The sequence below is a fragment of the Nansenia antarctica genome, assembly GCF_963989245.1.
Source record: "Nansenia antarctica genome assembly, chromosome: 5".
NCBI lineage: Eukaryota > Metazoa > Chordata > Actinopteri > Argentiniformes > Microstomatidae > Nansenia > Nansenia antarctica.
Genome location: NC_137690.1, coordinates 20,557,887 through 20,576,406, shown reverse-complemented (window position 1 = coordinate 20,576,406; position 18,520 = coordinate 20,557,887). Strand labels below are relative to the sequence as shown.

Below are 18,520 nucleotides of genomic sequence, written 5' to 3'. Positions count from 1 at the left end.
TTCAATATTTACATTCGTCCTTACACGTGTCTTTGACAGGCGCTATTAGATGACGCCGCACGTTGGTCGCGTTTTGATTACACAAGAAGACATTTCAAAAATATTTACGGCTGTTTATTTTCTAAAACGTTCCAGTGTGACTAATAGAGGCATATTTGGAGTTTTTGACAAATCTAATATGTACAATTAATATGTAAAAAATCTAAATCAATATTATACGTGGGGTTGACTGAGGTAATCCCCTTCCCTCTTATTTGATTTTCCTCCCCTCTCATTGGCTGCCATCCAAATGACGTTGCCCAATGAAAACGAATGATGACATTTAAAAAATCCAAACGCCGTTTGCTCTGTTCAAATGCTGTTCACTCTGTTCAAACGCGAATTAACTCTGTTCAAATGCGAATTAACTCTGTTCAAATGCGAATTAACTCCGTTCAAACGCGAATTAACTGACTACTTTAACTTTGTTTGTTTACTTTAACTTTTTTGGTTTGTTAACTGACCTTTGTCACTACGGCAGTAGTGGCAGTACGATGGCGGAAGAATCGGCTGTCAAAGTGTCTGTAAGGGTTCGCCCTCTTATACAAAGGTGAGGTTATTTTCTATACTTTTAAAACCCGGGATCCCACATAACAGGAACATATAGAAAATGGAATTAATTTATTTATGATGAGCAGGCAGGGAGCTAATTGCTACTATTAGAACGTAGTGCTACCAACAGTGTTTGGGTAGCTCGCTACAGCTAGCTGTTACCCGGCAGAGACGCATGACAATATCTTGGCACATTTGATGAAGGGCTAACATTGGGTCGATTAAGTAGCTACTAATAAATAACACATTTCCTTTTCTCCTCTTGGAAGGGAGGAAGCTGTTGCAGACAGTGCCGAGCCAGTGAAGTTGTATTGGAAATCTGATAAGCATTCAATTCAACAGGTTGACGATGGAAATCTTACTAAAAACTTTAGTTTCGGTGAGTATACAGTTCATTTATGGAGGGTTTTTACTCACTTGATCAAATGACCATGGCTGTTCTAGTATTAAGAGCTGCTACTACTACTGCTACGCACATGATGTTCATTGTTTGTTTACTATCTCATCTGAGTTTATTTGTAAGTTATAACTAGCTAAATTATATTACAAGACAATGTGTCTACCTTCCATTCTTATTTGTTTTTCAGACAGAGTATTTAGTGCTGAAGAAACAACTGATCAGCTGTACCAGGACATTGCAAAACCTCTTGTTGTCTCCACAGTTGAAGGATACAATGGTAAGGATTTGTGTGGAAAGGACAAAAGATGTATCTGCATTTGTTTTGTTTGATGACAGTTCTCTTCAAATGCAAACTGTTCTCTTCAAACTGTATTTTCAGGAACAATATTTGCTTATGGACAAACTTCATCTGGGAAGACTTTCACCATGATGGGAAGCAATCGTACTCCAGGAGTGATACCTCTTGCCATGGAGGATGTCTTCAAGACTATCAAAAATGTGAGAATTGAAACATTATTTTCAATCGGAATTCTTTTTATTTCTTAAGTATCTTTGAATAGGAAATTGAGTCCCAGGGTCAATGAGATGCAGGGTGCTTGAGGGGAAAAAACTGTTCAGGTGGCACAAAGTTTTGGTCTTGATAGACAGGAACCTTTTTCCGGATGGAAGTCTTTGGAAGAGGTGGTGACCAGGGTGGGAAGGATCAGCGATGATCTTTCCTGCTCTCTTACTGGTCCTGGAGTGGAACAGGTCCAGGACATGTTGCAGGTTGCAGCCCTTCTCGGCTGACTGAATAATACGCTGTCCTTAGCAGTGGAGGCAGCGAACCAGACGGTTATCGATGAGCTGATGATGGACGTGTAGAACTTGACCATCACTTTCTGCGGCATATTGAATTTCTTCAGCTGCAGCAGGAAGAACATCCTCTGCTGGGCCTTCTTGTTGGTGGAGTTGATGTTCTCCGCCCACCTGAGGTCCTATGAAATTATTGTCCCGAGGAATCTGAATGACTCCACACTGCTAACATGATAAGGCGGCGGTTGGGGCTGGGCTCCTCCTGAAGTCCACTGCGATCTCTACAGTTTATTTTGTATTGAGTTCCATGTTCTTCTGGCTGCACCAGGAAGCCAGGCTGTCAACGTGTTGAATACATCAATCAATGAAAAGTGAACAGTGTACTGTAGTGCTCTAATTGATTTGCTTTCCTCTTTAGTGTCCAAAAAAGGAGTTCCTGCTGAGGGTCTCTTACATGGAAATCTACAATGAAACTGTGACAGATTTGCTCTGTGACAGCTGGAAAAGGAAACCTTTAGAAATCCGTGAGGGGACTAATGTAAGTTTTCTACCACAAATGAGGAAATATCTAATGGTGTATTATAGCGTAATTGTACATTCAAAATACCTGTCTTTACAGAAAAATGTCTATGTGGCTGACTTAACTGAGGAATTGGTGACATCTCCTGAACAAGCCCTTTCCTGGATCAAAAAAGGAGAAAGTAAAGTACTATTAATTCATGGCAATTATCATTGCAGGAATCATTCTCCTCTGCATATACTCACTATTCTATTTGTTGTATTTGCCCTCTAGAAAGTCGGCATTACGGAGCAACTAAAATGAACCAACGAAGCAGTCGATCACACACCATTTTTCGCATGGTAAGACAGTTACACTGCGTTATATTGGACAGTAGAGGGTGGGCCTAGATGTCTGTTGATTTGTGTACTGGAGATGACGTGATGTTTTTCTCAGATCCTGGAAAGCAGAGAGAGGAGTGAACCTGGGGAAGATGCAGACGGAGGCATTATTGTTTCCCATTTGGTAAGCTGACACTGCCAAATATGTATTTGTATCTTATGTTTTGAGTGTTTTCTTACCAGTCTCCCCATTTCATGTAGAATTTGGTTGATCTTGCTGGGACTGAGAGAGCAAGTCAAACTGGAGCTGAAGGTAAGCTGTGTAGAAGAGCATAATTGAATAGTGATGATTATGCTACTGTTACACAAATGTGAAATAATAAGTGCCCTTAAATATAGCTCAAATACCTGTTTTTGATATTTTTTAGGTACACGTTTGAAGGAAGGATGTAATATAAATCGTAGCCTGTTCACACTTGGTCAAGTGATCAAGAAACTGTCTGATGAGAGCCAGAAGTAGGTATAAGTCTTTGGACTCCATATTTCATTTGTTCATATTTTCACTGCCTGTTGTAATGTCATTCTCTCCTTTCAGGGGTTTCACAAACTACAGGGACAGTAAACTGACCCGCATCCTCCAAAATTCCTTGGGTGGAAATGCAAAAACTGTCATCATCTGCACAATCACCCCTGTTGCTTTAGAGGAAACACTCAGCACTCTACAAGTAGGTGAAATGTACATCTTTGGACATCCTAAATCCTTACTTTCAATGCTTAATGTCAAACTAAGATAACTACTGTAGTATGTGTGTAACCTGTTATCTGTTATCTAGTTTGCTAGTGCAGCAAAGAACATGAAGAATGATCCTCATGTCACAGAGGTTTCTGATGATGGAGCTCTTCTGAAAAGATACAGAAATGAAATTGATGACCTCAAGCGCCGACTTAATGAGGCAAGTCTAACACTGCATGCTATTGAGAGTTGTATTGTATGCTCTAGCCATGCAACCTTCTAAAAGGACAATTTGAACACATATATTTAGATATAAATCATTTAGAAATATACCTGCTTACAAAACCCTATTTTTGTGACATTACTGTAGGTTTCTTCAGTCACACAAACTACTGCGACCGAGAAGGAGAGTCTCTCCCAGCTTTTACAAGAGAAGGATCAGCTCCAAAGAGAACAAGAGGACAGAATTAGGAATTTGACCAAACTTCTTGTGACTTCCTCAAACTTTGTCCCTGTCAAGAAGGTAGCTTCTAAGTGCTCTTTGAACTGTATGTGATGCTGATTTCTCAATTTTCAAACGGCTCTTAGTCTGTTCTCTTGTTTATTTTATGTTTTACCTTTGTCAAGATGCCGAAACGGAGGGTTACATGGGGTGGTGGCAAGCTGGATAAGGTTGTGCAGTGTTCAGACTTGGTGGGGGAGTCTGACCTAAGTTTTGCGGAACCCTTTCTCAAAAAGAGAAAAGCAAATGTTTCTACCTTGATGGAGCTGAATGAAGGTAAGCACGACATTTAGCTTGGTAAAATTGACAGCTTTTCCTCTGCTATTTGCAGTATACCAGCACTTTTTACTATTCTGCCACATATTAAGCATAATACTATCTTATTATCCTGTGTGTTCACAGATAGCGAGGAATTTGAATCCCCTTGGGATATTCCTGATGAGTATACCTTCGATACGGAAATTAACCAAAGCAATGTGACGGCCCGCAGTTCTGCAAACAGGTAAACACTAGATTATTGAAGTGTTCATCTTGCACATTCTCTTTTACATTGTCATTCATACTGATACTCGTGTTCCTCCATGCTCTTGTTTTCTAGTGATTTTTGTCCTCCAACCCGGTTAAGCGAATTGTCCAACAAGTTATCGTGTCTAGAGCTGCAGCTGGAAGCTGAGACACAGCAGAAGAGGGAAGCCACTGACAAAGTGGAGACTTTTGAGAGCAGGGTTGCTGAGCTGGAGAGACTGCTGGAAGAAAAGTCACTAGAGCCCACTGAATCACAGGAAATGGTTAGCGCTTACCAATGCCTTCTCACATGAGCTCCCTGGAAGGAAATGCAGAAATGTCCTAACTGTTATATTTCTTTACAGTTCAGAAGAGAATTTGAGAACACCGTCCAACTCTGTGAGACATTGGTGCATGAGAAGGTGGGTTTATTTTGTTGGAATCCATACTTCACTTGATCGTAGCATCATTAATCATCATGTATATAGAGATGGGTCAGAATAATCGGTTATTCGTTCCCCAGGGTCAAATACTTTTTTCTTCTTTTTTTTTACCAAAAAATCAAATAAAAGTGAATTAACGGAAATAACTAGTATCAGTGCTGTAGCACTAATTGTTTTTAAAATGTTATTATTAATAATCAAGCACAGAATAAATATGTATATAGTCCAGTAACTCTATTGAGTGTGGAACGGGCCGAGAGTCTGACGTCATTCAACTGCGTTGTGTAAATTAGTTAGTTAGTAGTGCATTCTCTTTGAATAGGCTAACAATGTTGAAGTCCTGCAAAAGCTCTGTCTGGGCACACTTCAAGAAAATGGAAACAATCATGTCCAGCGGGGGATATGTGAAACAAACAGTATCCTCCCATGGCTACACGTCAACGGTGCTAACGCGGTTCAAAAAGTTCCATTGAACAACCAAAGTAAACGAAGGTGAGGGACCAACCCAATCAAACATGGCAACATGTATTCAAGCTGGCAAGTGTGACAGAAGCTGCAGCCAAAAAAACAGGCTACTGCCCTAATTGCCAACATGGTTGCTAAAGATATGCTGCCTATTAGTACAGTAGAGAGTGGGGGGTTTCGAGAAGTAATGGCATACATAGAGCCAGAGTACAAGGTTCCATTTAAAAAAAAAAAAAGAGAAAAAAAGAACACCTCTCGAAAAGATGCATGCTGAATCCGTTTTAGCCAAAACTGACCGGGTGTTTATTACTACGGACAAATTAAATCCCATTTAATCTATCCATGGCATTATTTAATTTGTGGGTGTATTTGCCCGTTTTGATTTCGGGTAGGCTATAGCTAGACTTGGTTAACATTGTGATTGGAAATGGTTTGGACAGCTTTTAATTTTAATTGGCTATACAAAATGCATGCACCGCTCTAATCCGTGTCTGTATTAGCGGCATGTCTTTTTTCTGTTCTGCATTATTGTTATGTTAGACCAATTTTAAATATTCAGAAGAAATTCATGAGGATTAATACCAGAAGAAATTAGGTTTCACTGTTAAAGTATTTTTTCCTTTTACGTTTAAGATATTAAGTGCTTTCTTGCCGATGATCCATAGCTGTCTTAGTGAAGAATTGATTATTCGTTCATACCACCCACCTATTATTCGACCATGCCAATTGAGTTATGCATATCCCTATTACTTGCATCCTTAAGTATCTGCTATTAGAACATTCACACAAATGTAATGTAATGTATTGTAATGTAAATATGTATACTACTGAGGCTTAGCTGTCAGGTCCTCCTGAAGGAGGGGGGGGGGGGGGGGTAGTGGTGGTCTAGTGGATAGTGAGTTGGACTTGTGATCAGAAGGTTGTGAGTTCAAATCCTGCCTGAAGCCACACCACTACTAGTGTGCCCTTGGGTAAGGCACTTAGCCCTCAGTTACTCCAGGGGGAATGTCCCTGTAATTCGTAATTGTAAGTCGCTTTGGATAAAAGCGTCTGCTAAATGGCAAAATTATTATAAATTAAGGAAAAACAATCATCTCCATGGCATGCTGTCTGTCAACAGGAAATGATCACTGCTGAGCGAGACCTTTTTAGACAGGAGGTGAAAGAAAGGGAAGAGTTGGATGAGTTCAGGTCTATCGAGGATGGAAAAATGCAAGAACTTGAGGTGATGTATTATGTAACCATATAAGCCTAAATGGTTCATCTGTCTGGGGGGGGGGGTGAGATTTGTGAAATGAATACAAACCTATTTCAGTGCTGGACATTACTTAGTGTCATAATGTGTAAATGATGCTATTTGTAAATTCCTAATAAAAATCGAAATCAAATCAAATGAATGGATGTACAATTAGGGAAGTCTATGAGCATAATACAAGGGGCAAGTATTATCCTGTCTAGGATTATCAGATGATGCACTGGGAAGGGTTCTGCTGCTGATTTGCAAGTGGCTTGTGACTTTACTGTTGCTATGCTTTGAATATCCTTACAGAAAGAACTATTGAAGGAAACGTCTTCCCTAAAGAAGGCCATGAAGACCTCTGAACTCAAATGTCAAGAGCTTGAGGTGAGCAGGGTGTTAGGAATGCCACAGGCTAGCTGTCTGTCAATGGGTGCAAGGTTGCTTTGATGTTTACTGATTTCCAAATATGATCCCCTTAGGCCAATCTATTGGCCATGTCAATGGAGCTGAAAAAGAAAGAAGAGTTGACTGAAGAGCTACAAAGTTTGGTATGTTAAATGTGTTTTAGTTGATTGATTTCCTCCTAAAGCACTCACAATGAGTACACTTGCATTGTCAGGGGTGAACAATTATCACCCTCCACTTTCAGAGCGGCAAGGATTTGGTCCAACAACTAAAACAGCTGCGGCGCTCTCTGGATGATGCTGAGGGGCTCAGTCGTGATACCAAGAAGGAGTGGGCTGTTCTTCGCAGTGAAACTATCTCTCTCAAGGAGAGGGATGTAAGTCTCCTTTTAATAGTGTGCTAATGGGTCACTCGGACTCCAATCTGAAGTTGAATGCAAACTGCACTGGATTGGTATAACTGTTAATATATTATATTGAATTGCCAGTTTCGGTTGTCCTCATCTCATACTATGGCCTTGCTTTAAGGTGGCCCTAACATCCAGCTATGAGAAGATGGAGGCTGAGGTGAATGGTCTTCGCTATCAACTGGAGTTGGAAAAGTCCCGCTTCAAAAAGATGAATGCAGACCTCCAGAGGGAGTTACTAGGGGCCTTTGAGGAGAACACCAAGCTTACCACTCTAATGGATGGAAAAGTGCCTAAAAGTATGTCTTGTGTTGAGTGTGATTTGGTTGGCCTTACCTTTGTCTTTCAATATATTGGCTTGTGCTACGGTTTCTAAATACTGAATGACCTATCTAAGACGGAGTCTCCCCTTTTCTTGTAGATCTTTTAGACAGCATTGAACTTGAGAGAACAGTTGCTGATCTAAAGAAAGAGCATGCGAAGTCTCAGGAGGATGAGAGAGCGCTACAAGCTAAGGTGGAGGATTTGAGTGCACTCCAGGGCCTTCCAGATAAAGTCGATGATCTAATGAAGCAGGTGAACACACTATTTGATACAGACTTTGGTTTATATAGAAATTGTTATCTTTATCCTTTAAGTCTACCTCTCTTTGGGTCTCCAGATATATACTCTGAGGTACTGTGTATCTCAAATGTGAACATTTATTACTGAATCAACTGTAAGGCTGGTGTATTTCTCCACATGCTGCTGTCTTCTTTCTTTTACCTATGTACTCTTCAATTCAGCTTAAGGACAGTGAAGAGCATCGGGCATCAATGGAAGAGAAACTTTGTGAAGTGCAACAGCTGGTGAAAGAATTGGAGACAAAGCTTGCTTCCAGTGAATCATTCAGGACTACAGAGGAGCAGTCTGGCACAGAACTCAAAGAACAGGTACAGTGCAGCCCAAAATGACTCCTTTCAGATAAGTCTCTTCTGGTATCCAGTATCCACAATGTCTAATTTGGCTTGTTCATTCTGCAGATAACTCAGTTGAGTGAGGAGCTGGATTCTGTGCGTTCTGAGAGAAACCACCTCCAGTCTGAGAATCAAGAGGTACTAAGGGAGGGTCAAGAGAAGATCAGAGAACTACAAGAGAAAATACAACACTTGAATACACCGATTAAGACTAGCTTGGACAATGAAAATAGTTCAGAGAATGTATCCCATCTTGCAGAGCTGCAAAACCAGGTAAGGTGGTCATTTCTCACCATGTCATACTATAGGCAGCCAATTTTGTGCAAGTTCCTGCTAAAGTTCAAGCTAAACACGTTTGCCTTACTTAACCCCACAGATCACTCAGTTGAGTGAGGAGCTGGATTCTGTGCGTGCTGAGCGAGACCACCTCCAGTGTGAGAAGATCGACAGCCCTCAGAATCATGCAGAGGAGTTGGAGAAGCTGCTCTCTTGTGTGACTTCTCTCACTGAGGAGAGAAACCAGCTCCAGGAGATACTGGAGGGAGTGAGAGAGGAAAGGAACCAGCTCAAAGTAGACATGGAGGAAAATGTGGAGATGGTGAGTGATCGTAGCAAAATCTCAATATTAAGGAAATTTATCTGAGAAGGTATTTTAGTTGTACACGTTGCCATGTATTGTTCACTTTTATTGTATTTGCAGATGATTGAAAACCAGCAGGAGCTCAGGATAGCCATCGAAAAGAATCAGGAGCAACAGGAAAAGATTAAGCACATGGAGACAGTGCAGATGTCTAATATGAAAACTAACTGCTCCCCTCAGATCACTCAGTTGAGTGAGGAGCTTGAGTCTGTGCTGGCTGAGACTGACCGTCCCCAGTCTGAGAAAACCGACAGCCCTCAGAATCATGCAGAGGAGATGGAGAAGCTGCTCTCTAGTGTGACTTCTCTCACGGAGGAGAGAGACCATCTCCAGGAGGTACTGGAGGGAGTGAGAGAGAGGAGGAACCAACTGGACAGAGACTTGCAGGAAAATATTGAGAGGGTGAGAACTGTTTCCGGAATGATTTGCGCATTCGTGGAGAGTTGCATGTTGCAAAAATGTGTATGTCAAACTCGAAACTTGCAACAAGGACCGTTATAGCTAGCTATCAGCTTATTAAATAATGATTACAAAGCTAGTCACGGTTTTGTGTTGCACGCTTTTTAAAAAATATTATTGTCGGAAAGTGCTGGTTATTGTTGTTCAGAGAACATAGCTACACTTTGACCAGTGAAAACCTGACAATGTTTGTAAACGGAGAAAGCAATGCCTAATTTACATAATTGGCAAAAATTACTTGCATTATGGGCAGACATCAAATTTGCTGCGGTAGCTATAGCGACTTCAAAATAAAAGTGTGAGGTAATAGATCACTGTAATGTGATCACAATATTTAATCATATTTTTCATAAATTAAGGAAATATGACATTAATATTTTAAATGCATGTTCAAATGTTATGTTCAGATATTATACACTGTGTTCAGAGACTCACGGTAATGAAACCTCCGTTGGAGCTGAACCTGTGTAGGCCTACTTTTTTTACCACATATAAAATGTATCAGGAATTAATAAGAGAATCGAATTGATAAGCAGTTATGGACAGGATCATTAAAAATAAAAGATTTTAATTGTGACATTTTACCATTTACACAGATACAGCAACTGGAGGTGGTACTTGCAACCATGAAGGAGGAGAGAAATCAGTTGGACAGTGAACTGCAGCAACATATTGACATGGTGAGAGCATGTCCATGTTAACTACCCTGTGTTTAGTCATGCAGCAGTTTCACTTTGATGATATTTGATCATTAACTAATTATTCTCTGCTTTTTAGGCTGCAGAGGCACAAGGATCCCTGCATTCCATCCAAGAGGAGCTCAGACAACAGAAACAGTTGAACTCTGACCTTGACAGCCGAAGATTGGAGAGGGAGGCTTGTCTAGAACATCAGGTTATTTACTTTGAGTGCTTGTTTTTTTAAATGATGTTTCTTCAGTTGTGCTGGAGTTGGTGATGATGAACTCATGCTTTCCCTTTAAAGGTGAAGGAACTGATTGAGGCGCATTCATCTACACGTGCTGAGCTAGACCGTCACCAACTCCACTCTGAGAAGACCGACAGCCCTCAGAATCATGCAGAGGAGCTGGAGAAGCTGCTCTCTAGTGTGACTTCTCTCACTGAGGAGAGAGACCAGCTCCGGGAGATACTGGAGGGAGTGAGAGAGGAAAGGAACAAACTGGACAGAGACTTGCAGGAAAATATTGAGAGGGTGAGAACTGTTTCCGGAATGATTTGCGCATTCGTGGAGAGTTGCATGTTGCAAAAATGTGTGTCAAACTCGAAACTTGCAACAAGGACCGTTATAGCTAGCTATCAGCTTATTAAATAATGATTACAAAGCTAGTCACGGTTTTGTGTTGCACGCTTTTTTAAAAATATATTATTGTCGGAAAGTGCTGGTTATTGTTGTTCAGAGAACATAGCTACACTTTGACCAGTGAAAACCTGACAATGTTTGTAAACGGAGAAAGCAATGCCTAATTTACATAATTGGCAAAAATTACTTACATTATGGGCAGACATCAAATTTGCTGCGGTAGCTATAGCATGCAACACGTTTTCGCGACTTCAAAATAAAAGTGTGAGGTAATAGATCACTGTAATGTGATGATCACAATATTTAATCATATTTTTCATAAATTAAGGAAATATGACATTAATATTTTAAATGCATGTTCAAATGTTATGTTCAGATATTATACACTGTGTTCAGAGACTCACGGTAATGAAACCCCCGTTAGAGCTGAACCTGTGTAGGCCTACTTTTTTTTACCACATATAAAATGTATCAGGAATTAATAAGAGAATCAAATTGATAAGCAGTTATGGACAGGATCATTAAAAATAAAAGATTTTAATTGTGACATTTTACCATTTACACAGATACAGCAACTGGAGGTGGTACTTGCAACCATGAAGGAGGAGAGAAATCAGTTGGACAGTGAACTGCAGCAACATATTGACATGGTGAGAGCATGTCCATGTTAACTACCCTGTGTTTAGTCATGCAGCAGTTTCACTTTGATGATATTTGATCATTAACTAATTATTCTCTGCTTTTTAGGCTGCAGAGGCACAAGGATCCCTGCATTCCATCCAAGAGGAGCTCAGACAACAGAAACAGTTGAACTCTGACCTTGACAGCCGAAGATTGGAGAGGGAGGCTTGTCTAGAACATCAGGTTATTTACTTTGAGTGCTTGTTTTTTTAAATGATGTTTCTTCAGTTGTGCTGGAGTTGGTGATGATGAACTCATGCTTTCCCTTTAAAGGTGAAGGAACTGATTGAGGCGCATTCATCTACACGTGCTGAGCTAGACCGTCACCAACTCCACTCTGAGAAGACCGACAGCCCTCAGAATCATGCAGAGGAGCTGGAGAAGCTGCTCTCTAGTGTGACTTCTCTCACTGAGGAGAGAGACCAGCTCCGGGAGATACTGGAGGGAGTGAGAGAGGAAAGGAACAAACTCAAGATCGACATGGAGGAAAATGTGGAGATGGTGAGGACGACACGCGTGCCTGTGTACACACACACACACACACACACACACACACACTCACACACACTTATCGTTCTCCATTTTTAATACAACAGTGGAGTTGGAAATGAAATCCATATGTTGTCCACATTTTTAAATATTGTACTCGGCACTTAAACCCTATTTTTCTGTTAATGAGATGTCAACCACTGTTTTTAGATGATTGAGAATCAAGAGGAACTAAGGGAGGGTCAAGAGAAGATCAGAGAACTACAAGAGAAAATACAACACTTGAATACACAGATTAAGACTAGCTTGGACAATGCAAATAGTTCAGAGAATGTATCCCATCTTGCAGAGCTGCAAAACCAGGTAAGGTGGTCATTTCTCACCATGTCATACTATAGGCAGCCAATTTTGTGCAAGTTCCTGCTAAAGTTCAAGCTAAACACGTTTGCCTTACTTAACCCCACAGATTACTCAGTTGAGTGAGGAGCTGGATTCTGTGTGTGCTGAGAGAGACCACCTCCAGTGTGAGAAGATCGACAGCCCTCAGAATCATGCAGAGGAGTTGGAGAAGCTGCTCTCTTGTGTGACTTCTCTCACTGAGGAGAGAGACCAGCTCCAGAAGATACTGGAGGGAGTGAGAGACGAGAGGAGTCAGCTCAAGATGGACCTGGAGGAAAATAGGGAGATGGTGAGGGCACTGTGTTGTATGCTACGGCATGTCTGTTTGAAGAGGTCTGATTTGTATTCTTTAGTTGTGAATAGGGATTGAAGATGTATTTGCTTTTTTTCAGGTCATACAGGTCCAGACAGAGCTGAAATGTCAACAATATCGGAACTCAGAACAGCAGGCTGAGAGGGAACACGAAGAAACCCACTTTCAGCAACAAGTAAGTCTGTCTATACCCTATAAACTGTCTGTTAGAACATTAAGACTGGGGAGGTTTCATCAGTTTTTCTAAACCATTTGTACAGATACAGCATCTTGGAGAGGAACTGGAAACCATTCAATGTGAGAGAAACCAGTTGAAGAATGACTTGCAGGAAAATACAGAGACGGTAAGACTGCCCAAATGTTTTGTCAGCTATTATATCTATTTATACATCTTATGTAACATACCTCAAGTCCTGTTGCCCTTGTTCAAATATACATATTGATATTCATCTCATGTATATTCACTTATTATGCTCATTTATTTATACTCACTGTAATACCTATACTGTAATACCATGCACTGTCTATAATATCATGCCTTTTGCATCTGGTTAGATGCCAAACTGCATTTCGTTGTCTCAATACTTGTGCAATGACAAAGTTGAATCGAATAATTGATCTGACAAACTTTTTCATTTTAGGTTGCCGTGACTCAAGATCTTTTACACTGCATTCAAGACGAGCTCAGACAACAGAAGCAATTGAACTCTGAACTTGAGAGTGAAAAGATACAGAAGCAGTCTCTTCTAGAACAGCAGGTGAAAGATCTTTCTGCATTTTTTCCCCTTTTTCTACAAGTCCAACATAGAGTTAGAAATGTTTATGTATGTGTTACTTCTCAGAGATTTATATAACAAAATGAACAAATTACATTCAGAATAAATATCCTATACATCGTACACAGAATGACATCATGGGATATTTAAATGCCGTCTCTCACCCTTGATAAAGGCTAAACAACAGAGTGAGGAGCTGGAGTTTGTGTGTGCTGAGAGAGACCTCCTGTCTGAGAAAACGTACAGTCATGGTGAGGAGCTGGAGAAGCTGCTCTCTAGTGTGACTTCTGTCACTGAGGAGAGAGACCAGCTCCAGGAGATTCTGGAGGGAGTGAGAGAGGAGAGGAACCAACTCAAGATGGACCTGCAGGAAAATGTGGAGATGGTGAGTCTGAATTATACAATCGCTGAAATATTCATTGGTCATTCTTTTTCTTTGACTAATACATTGTACCGTATTCTGTTGAATCAGGTCACAAAAGACCAGGCGGAGTTGAAACAGCAGCAGCATCTCAACACAGAACAGCTAGCTGAGATTGAGCAACTAGGGGACAAACTTATACAAAAACGTTTACAAGTATGTCAGTGTCTGCATATCCAAGTGATTGTCTTTTTGTGTTGGTCTAGTTGTGACAATGCGATCCCTCTTTGAACTATTTGTTCAGATACAGCAGCTGGAGGAGCAACATTCAGATATGAGCGATGAGAGGACTCAGCTCAAGAGAGACCTGCAAGAGAATGTGGAGATGGTGAGTCTGAATTGTTACATTTTGAGTATTCATGATCTCTGTATGTATACTTGCTGTTCTATGAATTATAGTAAATACAGATATCACTAAATAAACATCTTTGTCCAGGTCACACACATCCAAGCAACATTAAAACAGCAGCAAGACCTGAACTCAGAACAGCAGGCAGAGAGAGACCGAGAGGCCCAACTTAAATTAGTAAGTCACAGTCAGTAATGGTCTCTTTCAAACTTTTATATTGCACATGGTGTAAGGAAATGTTTTTTGGGCTCAACCAATTCATGCATTTTGAGCAATTGGAGCAATTATTTTATTTTCTTTGATTCACCGAAGATGAAGCAGCTGGAGGACGAATACCAAGGTGTCAAAGACGAGCAGCTTGGCTTCAAAGCAGAAGTCGAAACCTCACATCAGGGACTGAGCCTGAAACTGGAAAATTCTGCTCAGCAAATTCAGGTGGTGTATCATGTTTGTATTTTATGATCTGCAAAGTTGCATCTTTATATAAGAGCAGTATAAGCAACCATCATATTTCCCTTTGCAGATGTCCCTTATGAGGTTCCAGCTTTTCATAGATCGAGCTTCACAGCGAGGACAAGCCCCTGGACCCCTGGCTGATGCTATGCGAGTGGAAAAAACACTTGTATTGAAACTGATGCCCCATCTGCCAAAGCCTATGCAACAGACCTACACCAATGTCAATAGATGTACAGTTGAGATCACTAATGTGCTGTTCGCTACAAATGTAAGATTACCACTCATTATTTCTATTTTATTATGAACACCAATTAGTGAACACTTTACTGATCTGCTGCAAATCCTTTTCAGTGTTTGTTGGAGAACTTTGCCATGGATTACAAAGAGCACTTTGAAGGTCTGGTCCAGCATGACCTGGCTATGTTTGAGGAAAGGAGACTGCAGGATGTGCTCCTCTGTAGAGCCCAAGCACCCAGTTACTCAGTGAAGGAAGATGATCTCCAGGCAATCTGGGACCAGAGACTCTCAGCGCTTCTGGAGAAGAGAGCAGAGTACATTCAGGTGGGTCACCCTTACTTGATTACAGATCCCCTCATTCATTTGGATTAAATCTGAGTTGTAAGGGTGAGTGAAACATACCTTGCGTTCTATCTCAGAAAATGACCAGGGCTTTGGAGAGGCTAGAGGAACGTGTGGTCATGTACCCGGAGGAGCTGTGGGCGCGAGAGAGGAACAATGAGGAGCTGAGGGCTCAGTGCGTGGCCCAATCACTTGACTTGTCAGCAATTGACAGTATCATGAAGCGAGAGCTTGCCCGACACACCACTGTGGCACAGGGCATGAGGAGGGCTCTTCAGGTAAATAACACATAAATTATCTCCGGTCTCACCACACATGAAATGTATAGTGAATAGCACAATCAGGGCTTTGCTTGGTGTAATAGTTTCTCTACTTGCAGTGGGTGAAAGAAGATCACACTGGCCTGGTCAAAGAGCTGGGGCTGATCAGATATCAGGCTGATCTTCAGCTGAAGGAGGAGAGGAGGAAGACCTTCACGCTGCTGCAGATGCTTGAGAGTGCTACAGTTAAGACTGAAGCTGACCTACTGAAGGACAACCAGCAACTTGTCCTGCAACTTCAGCAGTCAGAAAAAGAAATCAAGGTAAGCTACCACTTTTTAACCAGTTTTTCCATCTCATGGATAATATATACAGTATCTTGGGTTTTATGTCTTAATCTAGATGTAAAAGGAATTCAATGCAATATAACTGATGTATATTTGTGTTTGCAGGTAATGCAGGTGAGAGTTGACCAGCTTGAGGAGGAGCAGATCAAAGTTAATGACAGACTCTCTAATTATAAACAAGCCACCCAGCTCCTACAGACAGAGCTTCAGGACGCCTGTGTGCAGGTGCAGGAGAGGGAGGAACCTGTTGAACTTGAAGAACTGAAGGCCAAATTATTGAAAATGGAGGTGGAACTGACTGCGTCATCCTCTAAATACCAAGAAGAGTAAGAATTGGTTTCACTATGAGCTCCCATTGAAAGGAATTGTATTTTTCAGGGTTCTGGTAAATTGCAATGGTCTTGTTGAGTCTCCACTGAGTCATATGAGATAATGTATAGTCCAAGATACATGCTGTAACTGTTCTCCTCCAGGAAACGGAGGATGACCACTGTGTTGAACCACAAGGAGGAAGCCCTGAGGAAGTTGAAGGAGACTCTGAGAAAAACACAGCAGGAGGAGCAACAGTCATGTAAGTTTGTGTTTGTGGCACCTTGTTGAAAAGGCAGGACACAACATCATTAGCTTCAGCTAATACTGGAAATTGAAATGGAGATGACTACAAAATGCCACGCTGATGATTTAGATTTGCCCTAATAAGTATTTATATTGCAGTCATGGAAGGTGAGGACTTGCATGCCAGACTGACCACCACCAGAGGGCACACTGTCCAAAGTAATGTTCTCCTGGAAAAGAACAAACTTGAGGAGGAAGTGAGACAGCTTCAGAAGAAAATTGTAGAGTTGGAGAGGTAAATATTCATCTGTATTACCCTTATGATTAGACCTTTCCTATGTATATGATTATATCTCTAAGCTTTGTCCTTTCTCTTTCTGTTAACAGCCTGGTGTCCAGTCAGCAGTCACACATCACAAAATGGAAGAGAAGGGCTGTAAAACTGAAGACGAAGGACGTGGTAGACAAGCCTCTGTCTCCATGCACTCCAACAAAGCGACGCCTTCCCATGACCTTGGAGAGCCAGTTGCTTGACTCTCCTAAGAGCAAGTTCCTTGACTCTCCTAAGAGCAAGTTGTTCGATGGCACTGTTCCACAGTTCTTTGATAACTCCAACCTTGGAACCATTTCAGGTAATCTAAGTCAAATTAACTTGGACGTTTACAGATAGTTTTTCGCCTAGATTATATCCAGTCATCTAAATGAGTTGCCCTTATTGAAATCACATTTCTTTACCAGAAGTTACATCCATTCCTATCATGCCAGTTATGGAGTCTGTTGAAAGTGCAGAGGATGGTAATAAGTGTAATGTTATTCTCTATGTTTGGTATAGTCTGGGGTTTTTACAAATTGGTGCGCTCTGGTGTATACTTTTTCTGTTAATGTTACTAGTCACACTGGTGTAATGGAGTGGATTTTCTTAGGAGTTGGTAAAAGAAAGAATGAAAGGTGGTTAAATATCTCTTCTTTCATTTCAAGGTTTGGTGAGTGGTTTGTTTCCATCTGTGTTTTGGCTGATTTGACTATTTTTGTCTTCAGATGCAAGCACTATGGAAGATAAGAAGGAGGAGTGGTGGCCCCTGGAACCAAAGGAAGCAGACTTATGCAAACAGCAATAACATTTTTTTCCCTTGTTCACTAATGTCTATTTTAGATGTCTTTTTTAAATGTTGTTTTAAATCCTTTTGTGTCTTAATGTGTTTATCCTTTTTTGTTGCTATTCTTTGTCTAATAAATAAAGTCTGCTGAAGTTGCATTTGTTTTAATAACTAGCTGCAAGCTCTGGAGACAAATGTACTAGACATCCATGATTGTTAAAATTTTGGTTTTACTCTTTGCTTAGTTTAAGGGGTACAGGGAGAAAAGTAGAAAAACAATTACTGTAGCCTACGAGTCACGACCCAAATCATTAGGAACAGTAGTAGTCATTAGAAGTTTAGAAATTAGGAAGATAACTTGAGCAAAATCCATTCCGATACAATTTGCCATTATAAAGCATTATATACACAGATGTTTGGCACTGTAACATTTTAATGTGGAAACTCATACTCAACTTCAGACACGTGACTGTACAATAGAGGAAGGGTCCATGTCGAAGGCAATGTTGGCTAAGGCAGAAGGCTGACCTGTACCCAAGAAAGGGCCAAATAGGACTAAAAATGATTATTATACTAGTGTCATAAAGCCTGAACAAATAAGAGCTTTACAAAGGCCAGGGCCTAAGTTGATTTAATATTGATGCAATGAATATGTAAGGTTAAAGATCATTTGACTCAATTGTGTGCATCAGAAGAAATCATTACTGCAGTGTTCCAAATACTGCTGATTGCTGAGGCGAAGTGGTGCAGTGCTGTGTCATTGTTGGCAAAAGAGAAGTACCTCCTCCAATCGCTAATGCTGGCATTTTAAGCCTCTGCAGTGATGACCAATGCACTGCTAAGATCTAGTCTGTTTTCAGCACTTTATGGTAGCATTTGCTGCTTGTCATCCTGTTTCAGAGGAAAAGGTGTTTCACAGCAAAATGTATGTTTTGCCTTCCCTGACTGTCCTCATTGCCCTCGCTCATGGCTCCACTCCTTGTCCCCGCCCCTCACATCTCTTGTTTCCTCCCACCTATCTCTCATTCTCCTATAGGCTCAGACTTGGCTGGCACTGAATGCTATTGATCCCAGCTGTCAGTGCCTAAAAAAAACTTTG

At 40.9% G+C, this 18,520-nt stretch overlaps 1 protein-coding gene across 1 annotated transcript; it reads left to right on the top strand.

The window, feature by feature from the left end:
• Positions 1-533: 533 nt before the first annotated feature.
• cenpe (centromere protein E) lies at positions 534-18,489 on the top strand (the record flags this gene model as incomplete). Its single annotated transcript, XM_080531455.1, has 46 exons — positions 534-589; positions 861-970; positions 1,179-1,268; positions 1,371-1,489; positions 2,205-2,324; positions 2,406-2,487; positions 2,580-2,647; positions 2,742-2,810; positions 2,888-2,939; positions 3,055-3,142; positions 3,222-3,351; positions 3,460-3,579; positions 3,730-3,882; positions 3,987-4,137; positions 4,264-4,363; positions 4,460-4,649; positions 6,823-6,897; positions 6,993-7,061; positions 7,163-7,294; positions 7,446-7,623; positions 7,746-7,900; positions 8,110-8,256; positions 8,347-8,553; positions 8,657-8,878; positions 8,981-9,322; positions 9,976-10,059; positions 10,157-10,273; positions 10,364-10,591; positions 11,266-11,349; positions 11,447-11,563; positions 11,654-11,881; positions 12,080-12,232; positions 12,336-12,557; positions 12,661-12,756; positions 12,842-12,925; positions 13,223-13,339; positions 13,527-13,742; positions 14,023-14,106; positions 14,935-15,144; positions 15,240-15,440; positions 15,542-15,745; positions 15,875-16,095; positions 16,243-16,340; positions 16,484-16,619; positions 16,712-16,956; positions 18,458-18,489. 46 exons carry the CDS (start codon positions 534-536, stop codon positions 18,487-18,489), a joined length of 6,402 nt encoding a protein of 2,133 aa, XP_080387581.1.
• Positions 18,490-18,520: the final 31 nt, after the last annotated feature.